We start from the raw sequence: 17,629 nt of genomic DNA, 5'->3' as shown, positions 1-17,629 counted from the left end.
TCATCGTGTTGACAGAGTCTGATCATTTTATTTATCTGCAGCAAGGAAGAGATATCAAAAGCACTTCTTAATTCAATTTCTTTCTTTTTTTTTTCTTTTCCTGTTGAGGCTGAAAGATCAAGCAAAAGGCAGGAACGGATGAGGCAAAAGGAAAAGAGGGGGAAAAAAAAAAACCTATATCCAGATCTCCCAATTTATTCAGGCTTTGATTTATTCACTTGTTTGTCTAACTCATGCTTCCTGTGTGTGCATATGTGGGGAGGCAGATGTGTGCATGCGAGCCTTCCTCCCGCTGCACTTCACGAGCCTGTTAGACTGTATTTATAGAAAGCTCTTGTAGGTGTTCAGCGCGTGGCTGTCTGTCAGCGCTCAGAACCAATTAGAAAACACTTGTTAATGGAGCCAACGCTCCCCTTCCTGCCACCGTGTGTGTGGCGCGTTGATAACTTTATTCTCCCTCGCAATGAAAGCACTGGAGGTGCGGACGACAGCGGCAGAGATAACAAGGTGGTTGTCCCTGTGGGTGGAGGTCCCTTCGGTGCGTGGGAGGGGCGATGGAGGGAGGGAGGGAGGGAGGGCACGCAGCACTGGACCCTCCACCAGCTTCCACTTCCTGTGGTGACTCACCCCCACCCCTGTTGCACACCCCAAAACAGCTCCATGCAGAGCAGTAGGCCCAGGAGCTACACAGCAATCTCACTGATACTGACACAGTCGGAGTAGAAGAGCAACAGAAGTCCAGTACATAATAATGAAGAAACACAGGGGGGAGGGAGGGGGGGGGCAAACAAAATGAACCAGAAATGGGGAGCAGATGGGTTGAGAGGAACACCCAAAGGCACAGAAAGAGACTTCACCAGAAAAACAAGGAAATGGGTTTGAAGGAAGACACACACGGGAAGTTGTAACAAGCGGAACTGAGAGCCCCAAAAAACGAATATGAAAGAATGGGTGAGGACAGATGTCCACATCTGGCGGTGGCTGCAGATTCCAGAGGAAGGAATGCACGCAAGCGAGGAGGGGGCGAGGGTGGGCTCGGTGATGGTGAGCCGAAGAATGAGTGTAATGAAATATAATCAAAGTAGGGGGAAAGGATTACCTCCTTTGCTTCAGTGAAGTACGTAATTGTAGTAACAAAAAAAACAGTGTGACTTGCTGCGACAACAAAACACAATAGTGCCGCAGAGAGCCGAGTGTGATGCTGGGAATTAGCAGCAGTGATAAAGATAGAGATAATAGTGAGAAGTTGGGGAGGAAAAATTCAGCTGATTATCAGCGTTGATGATCACAGTGTTGGTGGTTATCATAATGAAGGTGGTGAGGATCAAACGTGGCACAATGTCTTGATGATATGACAAAAAAAAAAGACGACTTGATTAAAATTGCTACTGATGCCAGTGATGATAGTGGTATTTGGATGGCACAATTTTAATCACAGAGATTCCACATCTTACATATTCTGCCATAATTCAGTAAAGCAGGAGGCTCTTTTGCAGCCAACCCCCCCGCCCACTTCTTCTTTTGCATTTTAGCACACAATCTCCCTTATGACTTCATGAATATGTAATAGGTATCAACACTGGTGTCACTCACTAGCTTTTATTTTAAATCTAGTATGACTGCTAACCCTTAAAAATTAAATTAGGCCTACATGGCCATTTTATACCTACAGAAGCGAATTATTACTTTAAGCTTTTAAGCTTTTCCAACCTCTTTCCCCCTCAGCCGGTGAAGGTCCCACCCCACACTCTTGTCACCAATAATGATGAGCTGTCCGCTCTCTAGCCTGAGGCTGAGGTAACCGCTACCCAAAAGGCTCAGCACAGGTGTGGAAGAAGACTATGTAAATCTGCAATACAGATAAATAATTACACATTTCCAAGCAAGTTCTATCTGCCTGTGTTTAACCCAAATGCCCCCCCCCCCCCCAAAAAAAAAAAAAAAAAAAACTGGATTTCCATAATCATGCCATCTAGTGGCCTGATCCACAACAACTCCAACTCAATTAAAGACTGATTAGAGAAGGGCTCTTTTCTCAGGGTCCCTTGATATTACAGCAGAGTTATTACATTGTGTTGTCTGGGCTGACAGTATCAAATGTTGCCAGTGGAGAGTAATTAAGTTGGTTCACGTCTGTTAATTATTTATCATTTGATCCTCATACATGCAGGAAATCTAATTCAATACACAAACTGAAGCTACATGAGGACATAGAAGGCTGATACAGACTTTTAAACAAACATTTAAAAAGGTTATTGTATAAATCCAAAATGTGGCTTTGAAAGGTCCAAAAGTACAAACGGTCACAGGGTGTCTTATCAAATATCAATTATACAACAAGTAGATCCGACCCAGGAGTCTGATTGGTCAACTGTACATTTGAAACGTGCTCAAATCATCATAACATCACACCGTGTTGGTCACTAGAAAATATCACTCAAACATCTCAATAGCAAATAAATAACTGCAATTGAATTTCATATAATAATAACTAATATTGTTTTTAATTGTTGTAGCCCTATTAAATATGACCCATTTGGCAAAATGTTGTCTTTTTTGGTCCTTTTTGTCCGCTAGCGGTGGTCAACTTGACCGGGTTTTAACACATGACACAGTGCTAATATCTAAAAAAAAAAAACATGAGTCCATCGATATCTTTTTTCAGCAGATATCTTACTTAAAACAATACTGACTGAGCTAGCTAAGCAGTTTTGTGTCTGTGTGTGCTGTATTTATTCAGTTTGAGAAATCCCACGACGTAGAAAGCATTAAAAAGGACTAGAAATCGTCCCCGTAGCTGGTAGTAAACATTGCACACATTACATAAGAGTCTACTGACGTGATTAGCTATACCCCATGTGTTGTCATGAAAACGGAGATCTCACTAACAAAAAGCGCCTCGGTCCTGACCACATCACTGTCGTGCAAATAATGCCGTCTCGTGCGTTATTGTTTGATTCATCTTTACGTCAGATTTAGGTTTTGCTTGTTGTGGCTGCTTCATTTCCCCCAAAAATGGTTATAAACCATCTCATCTTCACTTGCTTGTACAAAGTATTAGTTCACCTCTCCCCCAGAATTAACTGTTCAATCAATTTGCCACCACATCGACAGCAAATGGTCTAATCTTAGAAATAGTTTGATGGTGAAAATGACGTAGTAATGGTATAATTTTAATGGAAAAATTTGCATATTATAGGTTGCAGATGTGCCGATCTGATTATGTCTAATTGGGAGCTCTGTGGTGTGAGCATCATACCAGCGTAAACACAGCTGTGATTAACTGGTCTCTACCGTGATCCCAATCTCAGAAGAGCGCAAACTCTTGTGTCACTTTACACAGGTAATGGGTGGCAAGGTCATCCGTCAACCCTGTGTAATTAACTGGATGGCCTGAAAATGCACCTTTAGGACACCATTAACCCGTGCTAGCCTAACAACACTGTGCAAACACAGACTAAATAAACCAGCAAACACACATCTGACGCGAGAGTGAGTGGGCGAGCAGAGAGGAAAATCCATTTCATGAATATTGGATTTCATTATGAGGGTGAAAAAACAGCTTTGCTGTGGATCATTCTTTAATGACCCCAAAGTCCACATGCATGAATCTTTTAGCAGTGGCTGTCTGTTTGATATGGGGAAAGGAACAGGGGAAAAAAGAGAGAGAGGGGGAAGTCGCTCCCCAGTGGGTTTCGATGAACCGTAAGAACAGAGGGTTGAGCACCTCGATCGTGGTCTCAGACAGGTCATCATCGTGTTGCAGACATAAAGAGAGAGAAGTGGGGATTCAGAAGACACACTTGTTTCAGGAAATCTTGAAGAAGAACAACAGATTTTGACTCTTGAATTAAAGTGTCAAATATAAATATATTCTATGGATGCTCAAGGCTGAGCGTATTCAGTGTTTGTTTTCAATATGGTAGAAAAACGCTCACCACCGAGGGCCTCTCCCCCTCTAAACTGATCCTCCCTGATTGGCCAAGAGGTCAGACTCCTCAATCCACTCCCCTTCTCTCTCTCTCTCTCGCTCTCTCTCTCTCGACCCTCGACTCCGCTGCCCTTCAGTCGCGAGCAATTCACAAACAACTCACCTCTTTGGCCAGGGCTGAATTTACAAAGATCCAATTTTTGAGACAACAGATGTCCCGCTCTGATTTCTATGCAACTCAAACACCCATATATATATATCTTGTGCATTATTTTGGAAAATGGAGAGATGTCACATTCAATACATTCAGTCACCACGTATTTTGTTTAATTTTCTCGCCAACAAAGTTCTCCTCCAATCAGCCATGACTCAGGTGATTGACATTATGATGAGCAACTGAGAAACACTTGTGAAAAATGAAAATAAAACCAACATGCCACGTAAATATTCATCAGTGTGGGAGAGCTGAGTTGATTAGTCACCCCTTGTTATGACTCTGCAGCTCAATGCAGAATGTTGTGGTTCTATCAAAGCATATCAGTATTCAGCGATACAGCCCACAATATCTGAAAAGAAAATCTCAGATCAAAAGGCCAGTGTGTTCACCAGATCAAAAGCTTACAGCTAATACCGAAAAATTAAATGCATTATTAATCACTTGTAATTACAATAAATGCCATATTGGTGTTGATTTAAATAATTTTCTCTGCAGTTTGAGGGAAAGCTCGTGTTTTCTCCATTATGGAGAAGTCAGTGATTTCAACTCAAGATGCAGGTGGGCTAACACAGGCATGAAATGAATGAAGCGACCAACCTGGCAGAGCTAATAAATAAAACAACCATCCACAGCCCTCCATATGGTGCACTTCCTCACCTCCTCCGCATCCAGCTCTACCTGCCTCATCCATCCTCAGCTAGAAGCATCTCACAGTCCATCCAGCACAGCCACCCCCCTCCTGCTTATATGCAGGAGCCATTTACAGGTGCTGCTTCCTCTTGAACTTATTGTCCATTCGATGACAGCCTAAAGTCGATTTTCTTTTTACGACGTGGGGTCCGGGAACCCTGCGAGAAGTGTTACGAATGTAAAGTGAAAAATACTATATATATGCAGTTTTAACATAGATGAATTCACCTCGTTCTACAGTTATGGTCACTGATAACTCTGTCTATACTTCCAACAGGAAAAAAAAAAGACTGTGTGTCTCCAATAATAAACATAGGTCTCTCGCTGGCTTCCCATCTGCCAACACTGCCTGCCTCTGAAATTGATGGCAAATGTTTTTAATCATCAGCATCTCCAGAGTAGAATTTTAAATCATTATGTCTATATATTTAAAGCTGATGTTGGTTTTATATGAATTTTTTTGGGGGGAAATAAACATATTACTAATTATTAGCAACATGTGTTTTGTTTCATGACTTTTATTTACAGTATAATTTGGATGGCTTGTTTATAGTTTGATTAAGTGAGGTACCCATCATACCATTGCTGTTTTTGTATATGAGTGACTTAAGAATGGGCAATACATGAACGTTACCGTATCTCTGCTGTTGGTGGAATTAATGTCATAACAGTATGTTCATATTGTGTTATTCTTTTACAACATTTTGTTATACAAAATACTGCAAATAACTAGTGGATACTAGTGGAATAAAACATCGAGGCTTCTCAACTCACGTAATGCACAGCAACTGGATTACAGACATTAAGATTTATACTGCATAAATAATGCAAAAATAATGTCTTCATCATAGTGATATTGATCCTATTGCCCTGCCTTAAAGTGGTAAGCCGATCTGGAAGAGTACATTAACCAACTTCTGCTGTGATATACCTCTTGAAATGAGCATGGCATGAATAAAGTCATTAATATCTTTGCACATTCCCATTAAACTTGCTGCAAAGTGAGAGGACTTTGCGGGGTGCCACAGCAGGGGGGGGAGGGGGGGGGCACAGCTTTTATTAGAGGTTGAGAAGATGTGATGTTCCCCAGGTAATCAGGGCAGACGCAGCGGGTTGACAACTGTGATGGTACCTTTTATCCCATATGCCTACATCCCTGTAGGCATGGAGGTGCCCCAGAAAAAAGCAAACAGATGGCCTCAGGTTGTGCGCTCCTGTCTTTAAGTGTGAGACGAGAGCAGGAAGTAGCGACGGGTGAGTGGGCACAGTCAGAAGGGCTGCAGGGTCTCCAGGGCTGAGCACTAAAGCATAACTTATAGAGCACAAATGGGCCAGGGTTTACATTATAATAAATGTGGCACTACCGTAATGCAATTCCATCCACTTCTAAGTTTGAATGCGTAATTGCTGTCCTCTGAATTGAAATGTTGCAGTTTCAAAGGCGCACTATTTCAAAGCCATTCAGTCTATATGGTTTGACAACTTGTGTTGTGCCATCTTTGCTTTCAGCCCGCGCTGCACAATGGAATAAAAGGGAATCTTTGCTCATTTAGAAGTCCCGTCTTTAAGGAAAAAAAATAAATAATCTCTGCGCTACATCAAACCGCACTGTCAAAATGCTGACAACGGACATGTATATACTTGAGAATAAAAAGCTCGCTGTGATGCAGGGAGCAGGAATGAGGCATTAAATGATAGGCATTGGCACGTCTTATTCAGCACATGATATCGAACATATTCGCTCCGGTGCGTCATATTCAGCAATGCATACCAAATTTTACTGCCTAAACATGTCTCAATTAAGTCCAGTTATATTACATATGATGTCATTTCTTTGACTGCCTGAAATAATCGAACCTCAAGGCAAGTGTTCTCCCACTGTCATAACTCTTCACATTAATTCAACACACAAAACCAGTCTGGTAAAAAAAATCTAATTAAAGGAAAATCAATAGCACCAGCAGAAATCCTTCCAACAGTTTTGGATTTATAAATGCTCTGTAGCTTTGAGTGGAAATGCAATTTTTTTGCTGAAACTTTTCCCCACTAAAGTCTTTCAGCTTGCTATCTCTCTGTTCTCTCCCCCTGTAAAAAAAAAAAAAAAAAAAAAAAGAATCTTAATAGAAGCCCAATGTCAATAAGGCCTGATCATGATGGATTCAAGAGAGGATCAATCACGTCGGCCTGATTGAGAAAACACCTGCACTGTCTGCCCCACATTTGTCATGTCTGATTTAGCTGCCTCCCCGTAGCATACAGATCAATTTTGATTACAGCTGTCAAACCCAAAATAACAAACAAAGGTAACTGAAGGTTTGATAAAGCAGATATTTACAATAAACAGGCCAACATGACGCTTAATAACAAGTGTTGAATTGGGTTATTTATCTTCTACGTTCAGACATCTGAATATCGGATTTAAATCACTCAATCTGTGACCCGATTTTTCATTTTATAGCACCATTTAAAGGCATCTCAATCACTGTGTTTTGTTTTATTTCCAAGCTGTCTACCGCGCCAGAAGCAGATCTGTTTTTTGAGGCAGTGAAACTTAAATCAACCAAGTCATTTCTATAATGTCAACGTTTCCAATAACGTCTTATCGCGCTTGTTGTCAGGTATAGATATTGACTTGTCAGCAAAAATATGTTGTATTAGAGTACTGTTGCTCAACATTAAGCAGCTAATTGCCCTTTTCTGACACATCCATTATTCCTTAATGGAATTGGAGGTCTGCTGGCCAGATAAAGGTCACATCGATACAGCCGGTGCCCCCTCGATGAGGAGAGACTGAGATCTTTTGCTGCTGTGACAAATTGATTTCACAAAGTCATTTCTAACAGCAGGGTTGCTAAAAGACTGTGTTGTATGTACTATTAAGAGTTTCCAACACTATATTTGATCAGTATATCAAGCATAGCAGGAACCAGAGCACTTTGGATGACCGGTTCCAGCAATCATTTTTATTAATACGGTTACATGTGCTCTAGTGCTGCAATAACTGCTGCAACTAGGAGTCAACAACAGCTGAACAAGGACCGCTGGATGAGACATTTTAATTGAAAAATTTGCCTTGCATCATGTGTTTTCATAAGCACTATTTGGCCAAATTTCTTTATATTTATTGCAGCTAAAACAAGAGGGAAGAGAAGAACCGGCGTGTGATTTTAAACTGCACCGCAGTCTTGAAACAGATTTTTAAGGGGGAATTAGGAAGTCACATTGGCACCCCAGGAATGTTATTACAAAACAAATTAGAGAGAACAATTCATCCACATTCCTCAATGAATAAAAGGAGCAAATGAAGCACAATATAAAAAGCGCACCATATCCTTGAAATGTCTTAAGTAATCTGAAGCGAATACTTTGCTCACATCCGCTCCCATGCAGGTCCAAACACTAATGGAATTTCACTCAGTGCATTACTAAACTGGGAAGAGCAGCGCAGGCTTTTGGTGTTATCCAACTGCACATCTAATTAGTGAAATATCATCACACAATAATACAGCAGCCTCCTCTCCCAAACCCAATTAATGTTCTATAAGCAGCACAAATGTTTGATGAAATCTCACCTAACATCCCAATTATGACAATAGTATCACCACGTCACAAACATGATATTTTGTTCAAAAACTATTCCTGTAATCTTTTGCTTCACTTTACACCCCATACCCAGAGGACACGGTGGGGGAAAGGAATTGAGATTTTTTTTTTTTTCAAGAAACTGTGGGAACACTTTCTGCAAGTAAATGTATGGGCTGTCACAGCCAAATCCTTGGTGAAATTCTGCCTAACTGAGTCTTTACTGTCAGCGTGTCATGCTAACATGGACATTTTATTACAAGAAATCCCAGCAGGCACCTTCAAAGCTGGAACCACAGCCACGTGCCGGCCTTAAATGACAGGAGAATTGTGGGATATCTCGAAAATCGCAGTGGAAGCTCTGGCTGGATGGCGACGCAATGCCCTGCCTACCACCAGCATCCACACTGCGTGAGCTCCTAATTATGTAGCTTTGCCATAGAGCAGCGTGTAATATCTATATTTGATTGAGGTGGTAAATTTGCAGAGATTTCTCAAAATCTAACTTTTTATTTAACCTGTGGATCCTCGACAACCTCCAAACCGTTTCTTAGTGGGTTTCCACACTTTATGAGCGTCTCATTAGAGGCGTGCTGCCTCGCAGGAGTGACTCCCCAACCAGTGGCGCATCACATTAGCATCAGCTCCCAAATGTCATACATACAACAATATTGTACAACAAGTGACCCCTGAAATAATTTCACTATTCCCACTCACAGCAATATCACCCCAAACACAGCTTTCATTGGCAGGATAAACCTGACATGTTTTTTTTTATTTATTTTTTTATTCCTCCTAATCATCTGCCTGCGAAATCAATCCATCTCGATCACTGCCTGTTGCGGGTCTTTGAATCCCTCCTCCTCCCCCTCCTCCCTCACACCATCTGTCTCTGTTCCCTCGCTCCCTCCCAGCAGCCCTTCCCTTCAATCATTTTTTTTTTTTTTTTTCCATAACTCCTCCATCTCTCCGGCCTGTCCATCCTCATGAGCTCCCTCTTGTCTTTTTTTTTTTCCCCCGCCGCCTCTGCTCTCTGCATTAAACATACAGGCCGCACTACACGCGCCGCATGTAACGCGCGTCTTTGTGCGATGCAGATTTCGCGGCCATGTTTCACGGGAACTCGCCGGCGGACGATCGGAAGTGCGGCGGGACCGACGGGGACCGCGCCTGGCTGTCCAGCAACGCGTTAGCCGCCTCAGCTGTTGACCGGCTCGTTGTCATTTGCTCGCTGCACAAACTGCGCACCCACACAGTCTGTCGCCAACTTCCTGACAGGAATTTGAATTATGTGAAAATCGGGACGACAGAGATTCTTAGAGTCACTATTACAGAGTGCCAAAGTCTGGGAGCCCGGGCTCTCCTATGGCTTTTTGTTGTTTTGTTCCCATGGAAGATAATGTTGGTATGTGGTGCTCGTTAGCACGCCCCGTGTCGCTTCTCCACCCCGCGCTCATGCTTTCTCTCTCTGTCTATTAAAGTCTGGGACACAATTATCCCCATTCTCTGTCACTCCTCTTTCACCCTCCATCTCTCTCACTCACTGTGAATGAGAGTCTGCAACACAATTACCCCTGTTCTCCCTCTCTCTTTCTTGCACTTTATCCATCCCTCCCTCCCCTCTGTCTCTCTCTCTCTCTCTCTCTCTCTCTCTCCACCTCTTATGGCTTCAGGAGAAGTCTGTGAAGGGAGCAGCTGCTGAAATATTTATTGATCTGTTTTCCTCAGTTTTATTTATTTCCCTCTCTTCCCTCCTGCTCTCCCTTTCCCCTCCGCACAGACCCAGAAACACCTCCAAGCGCCACGAGATGTCAGAGGCGGCGGAGGGGCTGAAAATCCACAACATAAAACCATTATTTAGTGTTTGTTGCACACAGTGGTTTTACCTGTGTAAACAAAATAAGAGGCGCAAGACCGAGATGAAGGCATTTTGCGGCATCAACTCCCAACAAGGCCAGATGCGGCGCATATTGAGCCGCGAGACAGGTGGATTGTTCGACGTATTTTGATGCCAGCATCCGCTGCAGGGGCTTGTTGACAGGAAACACCGAGGCGCTGCTCTTTTTTGTGTCAGTGTAAAGGAAGTTGTACACAACTGCCGGCTATTGAAGTAGTAGTAGTCATGGAAACAATGCCCTGAGCAATTATGATTACAATGGTAACAGCGTTTGCACTGGACTAAATGGATTCACAGATGAATCTGACGTTATCTCTGCGTAATTAAAGGGCTCCCGTGCTATCGCGTGTCCCCGTGGTAAACATCAGCATAGTTAACCGGGAGTTTTGAGGTTACTCCAGCAACGAGCAATTCAACAGTCGTTTGAAACTAATGTTTTTCTCCAGCCTTCTGGTGTAGCACAAATGATTAAACTTCCACATACACACACAAAAAGAGGAGGATCACTCACATAAACACACGCGCACACACAAACACAACACACACACACACACACACACACACACACACACACACACACACACACACACACACACACACACACACACACACACACACACACACACACACACACAAAGCTAAGTCCCATCACCAGACATGGCCTGCATTAGTGCCTAAGCCTTTTCCATTGATTTGCCGGCGAGCTCCTTGTCTTTTGGTAATGAGGACAGGGAGAAAAGCGGGACCCTAGTCCCTCCCGGCTCCCCGAGGACAAGCCGCCTGCGCTAATCTGAATTGTGTTTCCAATGATGCTAACTCCCTGGCACACACACACACACACACACACACAAAAAAAGACTAGAGGGAGGAGGAACGGAGGGAAGAAACATCATATGGCACTTTCTGCCTGCCCCCCTCAACCAGTACTCATTCCTGCTAAATCTGTAACATCTGCACATAACCAAACAAGAAGAAAAAAAACATCTCTTTTTCTTCCGCTCTCCTTTTCCCTGTTCGATCTGCAGTGTGGGCCGAAGCGCTGCAGACCAAATGGAAGAAATTTGTTCAATTCAGAGACTGATTTGATTTCTCTATTAGAATATTATTGAAATGAAATCAATGAGAGTTTTTTTTAATTTTTTTTATACCATGTGTAAGTAAAGATATTCATTTCCTGTTGGCTCACCATCGATTTATTGCGAACACCTTTAGTGAGGAAATTGTGGAAACTCATCTTCCGAGTGGTCCAAAGGAGCTATGCTACAGTGTGCACATGCACACAGGCCACTGAGAAAGAGTGTGTGTGTGTGTGTGTGTGTGTGTGTGTGTGTGTGTGTGTGTGTGTGTGTGTGTGTGTGTGTGTGTGTGTGTGTGTGTGTGTGTGTGTGTGTGTGTGTGTGTGTGTGTGTGTGTGTGTGTGTGGGGCCCTTCGTAGGCGGCGGTAGATGTGAGTACGAGAGCCTCCACTTATTTCTGCTTCTACAGCCACTCTGCTCCCTCTTGAATGATCCTTCCCCTGCACTAAATAAAACATAGCTCTTTTTCATCTGTTACAGTGAGAACCCACAGCTCATGTTCGTATTCACACCCGGATTGACACCGGGTCTTTAAGCTGGGACTGGGACACCGGGAGGACGAGGGGAGGTTGTAATGAAGAGAATTACTACAGTAATTAAACACAGTATAACTACCTGTCCCAAGTTGAAAGCGGTCCCAGCTACTTTCCATTACACTGAACTCGATATATTATAACTGTAATTATAATTGCAAACAAGCGACGCTGTAATCATTATTTATGACACTGACACTATGTGTAATTGCCAAACCCCCCCCCCCCTCACCCCACCCCCCTCCCCCAAACCAATATGTGCGGCCCAGCGGTGTGTTTATCAAAACTGACAGGAGGAATCTCAAGGGCAGCGAGGTGGAGCTTCATCCACCTATCTCGCACGGTAGCGCCGTGGCTACCGGTCCTCAAAGGATTTGAACCCGTGACCTCTCCGTCACCGCTCTCGCCAGATAGCAGCTAACGCTACGAGATGCCGAGTTCAGCTGCAGCTCGTGAGGTCAGGAGGTCGCTGGCTCGGGGGTGGGAGGGTTACTCACCTCCGTCTAGCTGGTAATTGGAAACGCAGCAATACCCACGTCGTAAACGGATCAATAACGACTACAATGAAATTATTTTCTGTTCTGGTCATTTGATACAACTACTGCCCAGATACTCCTACTCTGCTGCTTCTTTTATAGTGGAGGCCTCAAACATTTTATTTTTAGTGTGTGAAATAACATCTCTTAATTTGTACTCTTTGCAATCAAGACAGTCCCTGCATTGTTTTCCTGTTGTCTCATTGTTTCTTTTAACTTGTTCTGAATTCCAGGTCTTTTTTTTGTTTCATGCAGGTTGTGTTTGTATAACTCTGAATCATATTTGTCTCTTTTAATCTCTTTTACAGACGGATCCGTCTGTTTTAGCGCGGTTGTTCCTGCCATGCCGTGAGCATAATTTCCCGTAGCAGGTAATAAAGACTAAAATGAATCGGTTGTATTTTTTTTTACATCCCTTGATGTGGATTCGTAACACCTTGAAATCCAATACAAATACTACAAGTGCCTCTGAGGTGTAATATGATTCATTGCACTGCAGTCACAACACTAAAGTCATAGTACAAAAGCCATTTGACTTCTGAATTAATGCGAGTTGCAATGTAAGTCAGATAATTGAGGTGATTTTACGAAGTCGAGACTTTCTGATGCGATTACAAAAAGAATCTCAAGTTTGTTCTCGCGCTTTGATACCGTAGCAGTACTCCCTCCACGCAGTAACACTATCAGATCAAAATGAATTCATGAGTGAAACATGTCTCATGCCCCTATTCTCCAGTAAAACATGTTGTAGTCACCAAGCATTTTTCAGCTAAGTTTTACTTTTGATATATTGATTCATTTATATGGCACCAAAAACCCAACCTGAGTCATCTGAGCACACTTAACATAATAGGGTCCCTATAATCAATCGGCAGACCCTCATATATCAATTCTCCACCACAAGTTAAAACAAGGTTTAAATGCAACATCTAACTCGCCTAATAATTTTCCATCACATCACCTGCCTCGGCCAATCGAAACTTTTTTGAAGGTGTGATCAGCTCCTCGACGTGTGTGAGGAATACATTCTGTGTGAAACGCTGGATGCACTGCACCACAAGCCACCGAACAACAGCAAGAGAAACAAAACAAAAAACAGAAGATGAAACCTTCGTGGAAAACATCCAGACCACAGGCCCACTCCAGGCTGGCTACAACCCCCCCAATCCTCGTCCCCCAGGCTCTCCAGTCCAAACAGGGGCCCTCTCACTCCAACACTTGGAGATAACTAAAACCTGCCAAAATGGCAGAGCATTTTCTAAGCCAACCGGAGAACAACGGCACACAGAAACCGTGTATTTCAAAGGGAGGGTGAAAAAGCACAGGCCCTTCCTGAATAGGAGCGCAAGGCATCTGTTGATGCTGGCATATCCTTGCTCTTCATCTGCACGCCAATACCGGTGATCCAGCCGAGTGTGTGTGTGTGTGTGTGTGTGTGTGTGTGTGTGTGTGTGTGTGTGTGTGTGTGTGTGTGTGTGTGTGTGTGTGTGTGTGTGTGTGTGTGTGTGTGTGTGTGTGTGTGTGTGTGTGGGTGCAGGTAGGAAAGAGGGTGGCCTACGTGCTAACATGTGCAATGTACACTGACCCCACTTGGCCTCAATATGTTGCTGAAATAAGCATGATGGCGTGCTTGTTTTCACCTGTGATCCTGCCCCACACACTTCCTCTAACCAGAATCTCCATCATGGGAAGACCCATCTGTTTGACCATCAGTGACATATACAGTGTGTACCGTTTAGTGTACAATGTGAAGGTGGACATTGGTTTAATGGATAAATGGATGTCTGTAAGGCAGAAATTGGTGAGTTTAAACATCTAAGGAGATCATATCCTTTGATATAACCTTAAACTTCCTCTGCTGGGACCTGTGGATCAACATACGTAGAAGCAATTTCACTTGTCATCTTCACTTTTCACTGAATCAGTGACGGCGTGATTCTCATTATTAGATATTGCAGGCTTCTGTCATAACATTAATCCTTTGAGCGGAGGGTAAATTGTTTAATTTCGTGTGGATACATTCCAGCCTTAATGCTCCGCCGTTGGTCTGGTCTCACCAATGAGACAGAGTTTTTGAGTAATCGCAGATGTCTTTTGTGCCAGAAATATGTAGGTATTTTAAAATATGTACGAGTGGAGGCTTGGCCCATCCGCCTCTTTTAGAGAGTACATTTTAAGCAAAAAGGGGAAAATAAATGAGGAGGAGAAAGCATGCCAGGAGCTGGCCATCACACCTATGGAGTGGTTTGTGCATTCACACGGCAAGGCAGTAGGAAACCTTTGAATAGCCTAAAGGTGTTTTTGCAGCACAGAAAAAGCCCTTCTTGCCGTGTCATTGTACAGGTTCTGAAAGCCATTTTTACTATCAGTCTCTGAGCTTACAATAAAATGCTAGTCTCTTAAAACTTGTTGTCCATAATGTGAAAAGCTACATGAGAGAAACTCAAAAGGATAAACTACTTTCAGAGGAGGAAATATCTTCTTATACATCATTAAACAGGCAATAATACCTCGCACACACAATCTGCCCAGCAGTGGTGGGGAAGCATTTAAGCAACCACACACCACACTTGCCTGAATTTCAGTGGCACAGATGCCGAGGATTATTCCACTGCTGCATGATTTATCGAGCAGCGAACGGTGCCCTTTTAACAGTCATGTTCTTCCTTTATAATGCATGCTCTCTACATTTAAAGATGGACGTGTTGTGAACCTACAGCAACTCACGGCAGCAAGCAGGACCCCCCTTACCTCCCCCTCCTTCACAGAAGTGATTCACATGTGCTGCAATGTGCACCGCTCACATCGATATCGAATCATTCTTGAAGTGTGGCTTACATGACCGGTCACACCTTCACATCGCCAAAAAAAAAAACCAGGTTACGAAAACAGAGGGGCTTGAAAACCTGAAATGAGGGGGATTCTGGTTGGTCTGCGTGGCGCTGAGCTTTGTGTTTGTGTGTGCTGTGTGCGTCCTGCAGGGCTGTCCGTCTGGTCTCTGCCTGGTGTTGAGAAGGGGCTCGCTGTGGCAAGCCAACCATGACCAGCTGGGCTCTCCTGCCCACAAGGAGCTGAGGAGCAGGAGGCTATAGCCCGTCTGCATCTGTAGGTTGTTAACCTCACATCTTATTGCACTGACACATCAATTATTGTTATTAAGGGCCAGAGTAATTTATTTATATACTGATTTCCCATAGGACGAAGGCAGGACTAATTGAGCCAGGTGTGTGTGTGTGTGTGTGTGTGTGTTGGTGCTAGATGGGCAGAGGGAAATTAGAGTACATGGTGAGAGTGTTGTCCACAGCTAATATAGGGTGGGACATCCCAAAGCATGGTGAGACTATTAGAGGATGACGTGAAAAATGTGAGAAGATTTTAAATATTTCCCGGTCAGCGTTCCCCGAGGACGAAACCAACAACATACACAGCACTTGTCTGTTTGTGGTGGTTCTTAATGAAGAAGCTTTAAAATGCAATCTGAACCTCCTGCTTGTGCAGCTTATCTCAACACTGTAAACTGCTGTAATTGGATCAATTTGGAGCAGATGAATGAAGTGTGTGTTTGTCCCTTTCGTGGAGCAGTGGGCGGAAAGATGTTTTATGCCAGTGATAAAAGATGGAATTAAGGTTCGACAGGAAGGCCAGGTCCACGTCTGCACCCCATCAGGCCCCCCCCCAACTGTCCAACCTTCACCAGTTATCTGCCTCCCTCTCGACCTTGGTTTTGAAGAGAGAGAACAAAACACCGTCTCTATCCTGAGTCTCTCTGCATTGCTTCTACCCGTACTCACGTTAACTCCACAACCCCCACCCCGCACTGATTATGCGTCGTGCGCGTGGGGATACCGGAGGCCATTCATGTCACGTAAAGGAATGTTCACAGAAGGGGAAGTCTATTGTTTTTTTTTTTTTTTTGCTCCATAGTAAACAGTTTGACATGCATCACTCGATGCTTACACTGAACCACGAGGTTGGCTTGGAGATGAACCTGGCGCTGCGCTCACGTGCACGCGCCCCCAAGCGCACAATGCGAGCGCGCGCGCGCACACACACACACACACACACACACACAACACAGCATTTTCTCTGCATTTCCGTGTGAGCAAATAGAAAGCTGGAGCCTAGTTGCACAGCAGACACGCGTGATTCACAAGCAGGTAGATCCCCCCCCCCTCCTCCTCCTCCTCCTCCTCCTCATCATCATTAGTATTCCACTCCACAACCATTTTTTTTTTTTTTTTTTTTTTTAAATGAAAGGCAAAGATCCATGCGTAAAGACGCAGCAGCACAGGAACCGTCGGCACATCACCAAAGTAGGTTAAGCTCGTGCGAACTTACCTTTCGACAGCAGAACCAGGATCAAACCAGCGAACGCGTTCCGCAAGAGGGGGCAGCCCATGGTGGAGTTCTGATTGATTGTCTGCTTGTTTGTGCAGCCAAATGTCTCGGTATTCCTCCCTTACGGTACCGTAGCGGGGAATCTGTTCATTAAAAAAAAAAAAAAATGTCCCAGTGGATGAATGTCAACAACAATAGTCCAACGCTTCTACATGTGAGTGGACGAAAACATCAGTCTTGACTTTTCCTTTCTGGTTACCCCCCCGTCGGAGAGTGAGGCGGGCTGGCTGTTATATCTTCTCCGGTGCAGAATCTGTCAACCAGAAAAATATTAAAGCAGATTGAACAAATATCCCAGACACTTAGTTTGGCTCTCAGTGCCTTGAAGAGCAGAGAAAATAATTTACAAAATGCATGCAGGATAGGTGCAATTCAAACTGTCCAACGGCCTGTCATCAATATATCAGGATGGGGGGGTCCGTGCGTCCTGACCAGAAATATTAGCCTGCTCCGTATGTCTCTGTTGGTATGCAGCGCGTCTCGTCGCTCCGTACTCAGCGCGTCGCAGGCAGCAGCACTGAATGCGAGTCGCACAAGTAAAGAGCATGATTGACAGTTCAAGGAGAGACCCTTTCTTCCAATCACCGGCCCCAAGGAGGGAGGCGGGATTTACGATTGCGCCGATGTCCCGCGAAGAGAGGCCGAGCGAAGAGCCTCACGGGCCAATCGGAGGTGCGCGGTGGGCGGGCAGAGCGCGGGGCGAAGCACCGCGCGGCGATAATGCAATGTGATTTATAGCCAGTTTGGTGTTGCTGCAGTACTCAGAGAA

General features: G+C 44.0%; 1 protein-coding gene across 3 annotated transcripts in view; it reads right to left on the bottom strand.

Annotated features, from left to right (window-relative positions):
• iglon5 (IgLON family member 5) overlaps positions 1 to 17,382 on the bottom strand; it is a 96,061-nt gene extending 78,679 nt beyond the window's left edge. Inside the window, exons 1-2 of one of the 3 annotated variants that reach the window (XM_069703784.1) lie at positions 17,208 to 17,382; positions 16,801 to 17,113 (exon numbers count right to left, since the gene is read on the bottom strand). In XM_069703784.1, coding sequence (XP_069559885.1) covers positions 16,801 to 16,861 — 61 coding nt within the window. In that variant the 5' untranslated portion in view covers positions 16,862 to 17,113; positions 17,208 to 17,382. Of the gene's footprint in view, positions 1 to 16,800 lie in introns of all 3 variants that reach the window. The other 2 variants (XM_069703785.1, XM_069703783.1) reach the window with 2 other exon arrangements.
• Positions 17,383 to 17,629: the final 247 nt, after the last annotated feature.

The sequence above is a fragment of the Brachyistius frenatus genome, unplaced genomic scaffold, assembly GCF_029030835.1.
Source record: "Brachyistius frenatus isolate BFR_SWC_R1_liver_20210118 unplaced genomic scaffold, ASM2903083v1 Contig_48, whole genome shotgun sequence".
In the NCBI taxonomy this organism is placed as follows: Eukaryota; Metazoa; Chordata; class Actinopteri; family Embiotocidae; genus Brachyistius; species Brachyistius frenatus.
The sequence above is the reverse complement of the archived record's forward strand: the minus strand, read 5'-3'. Positions and strand labels throughout refer to the sequence as shown.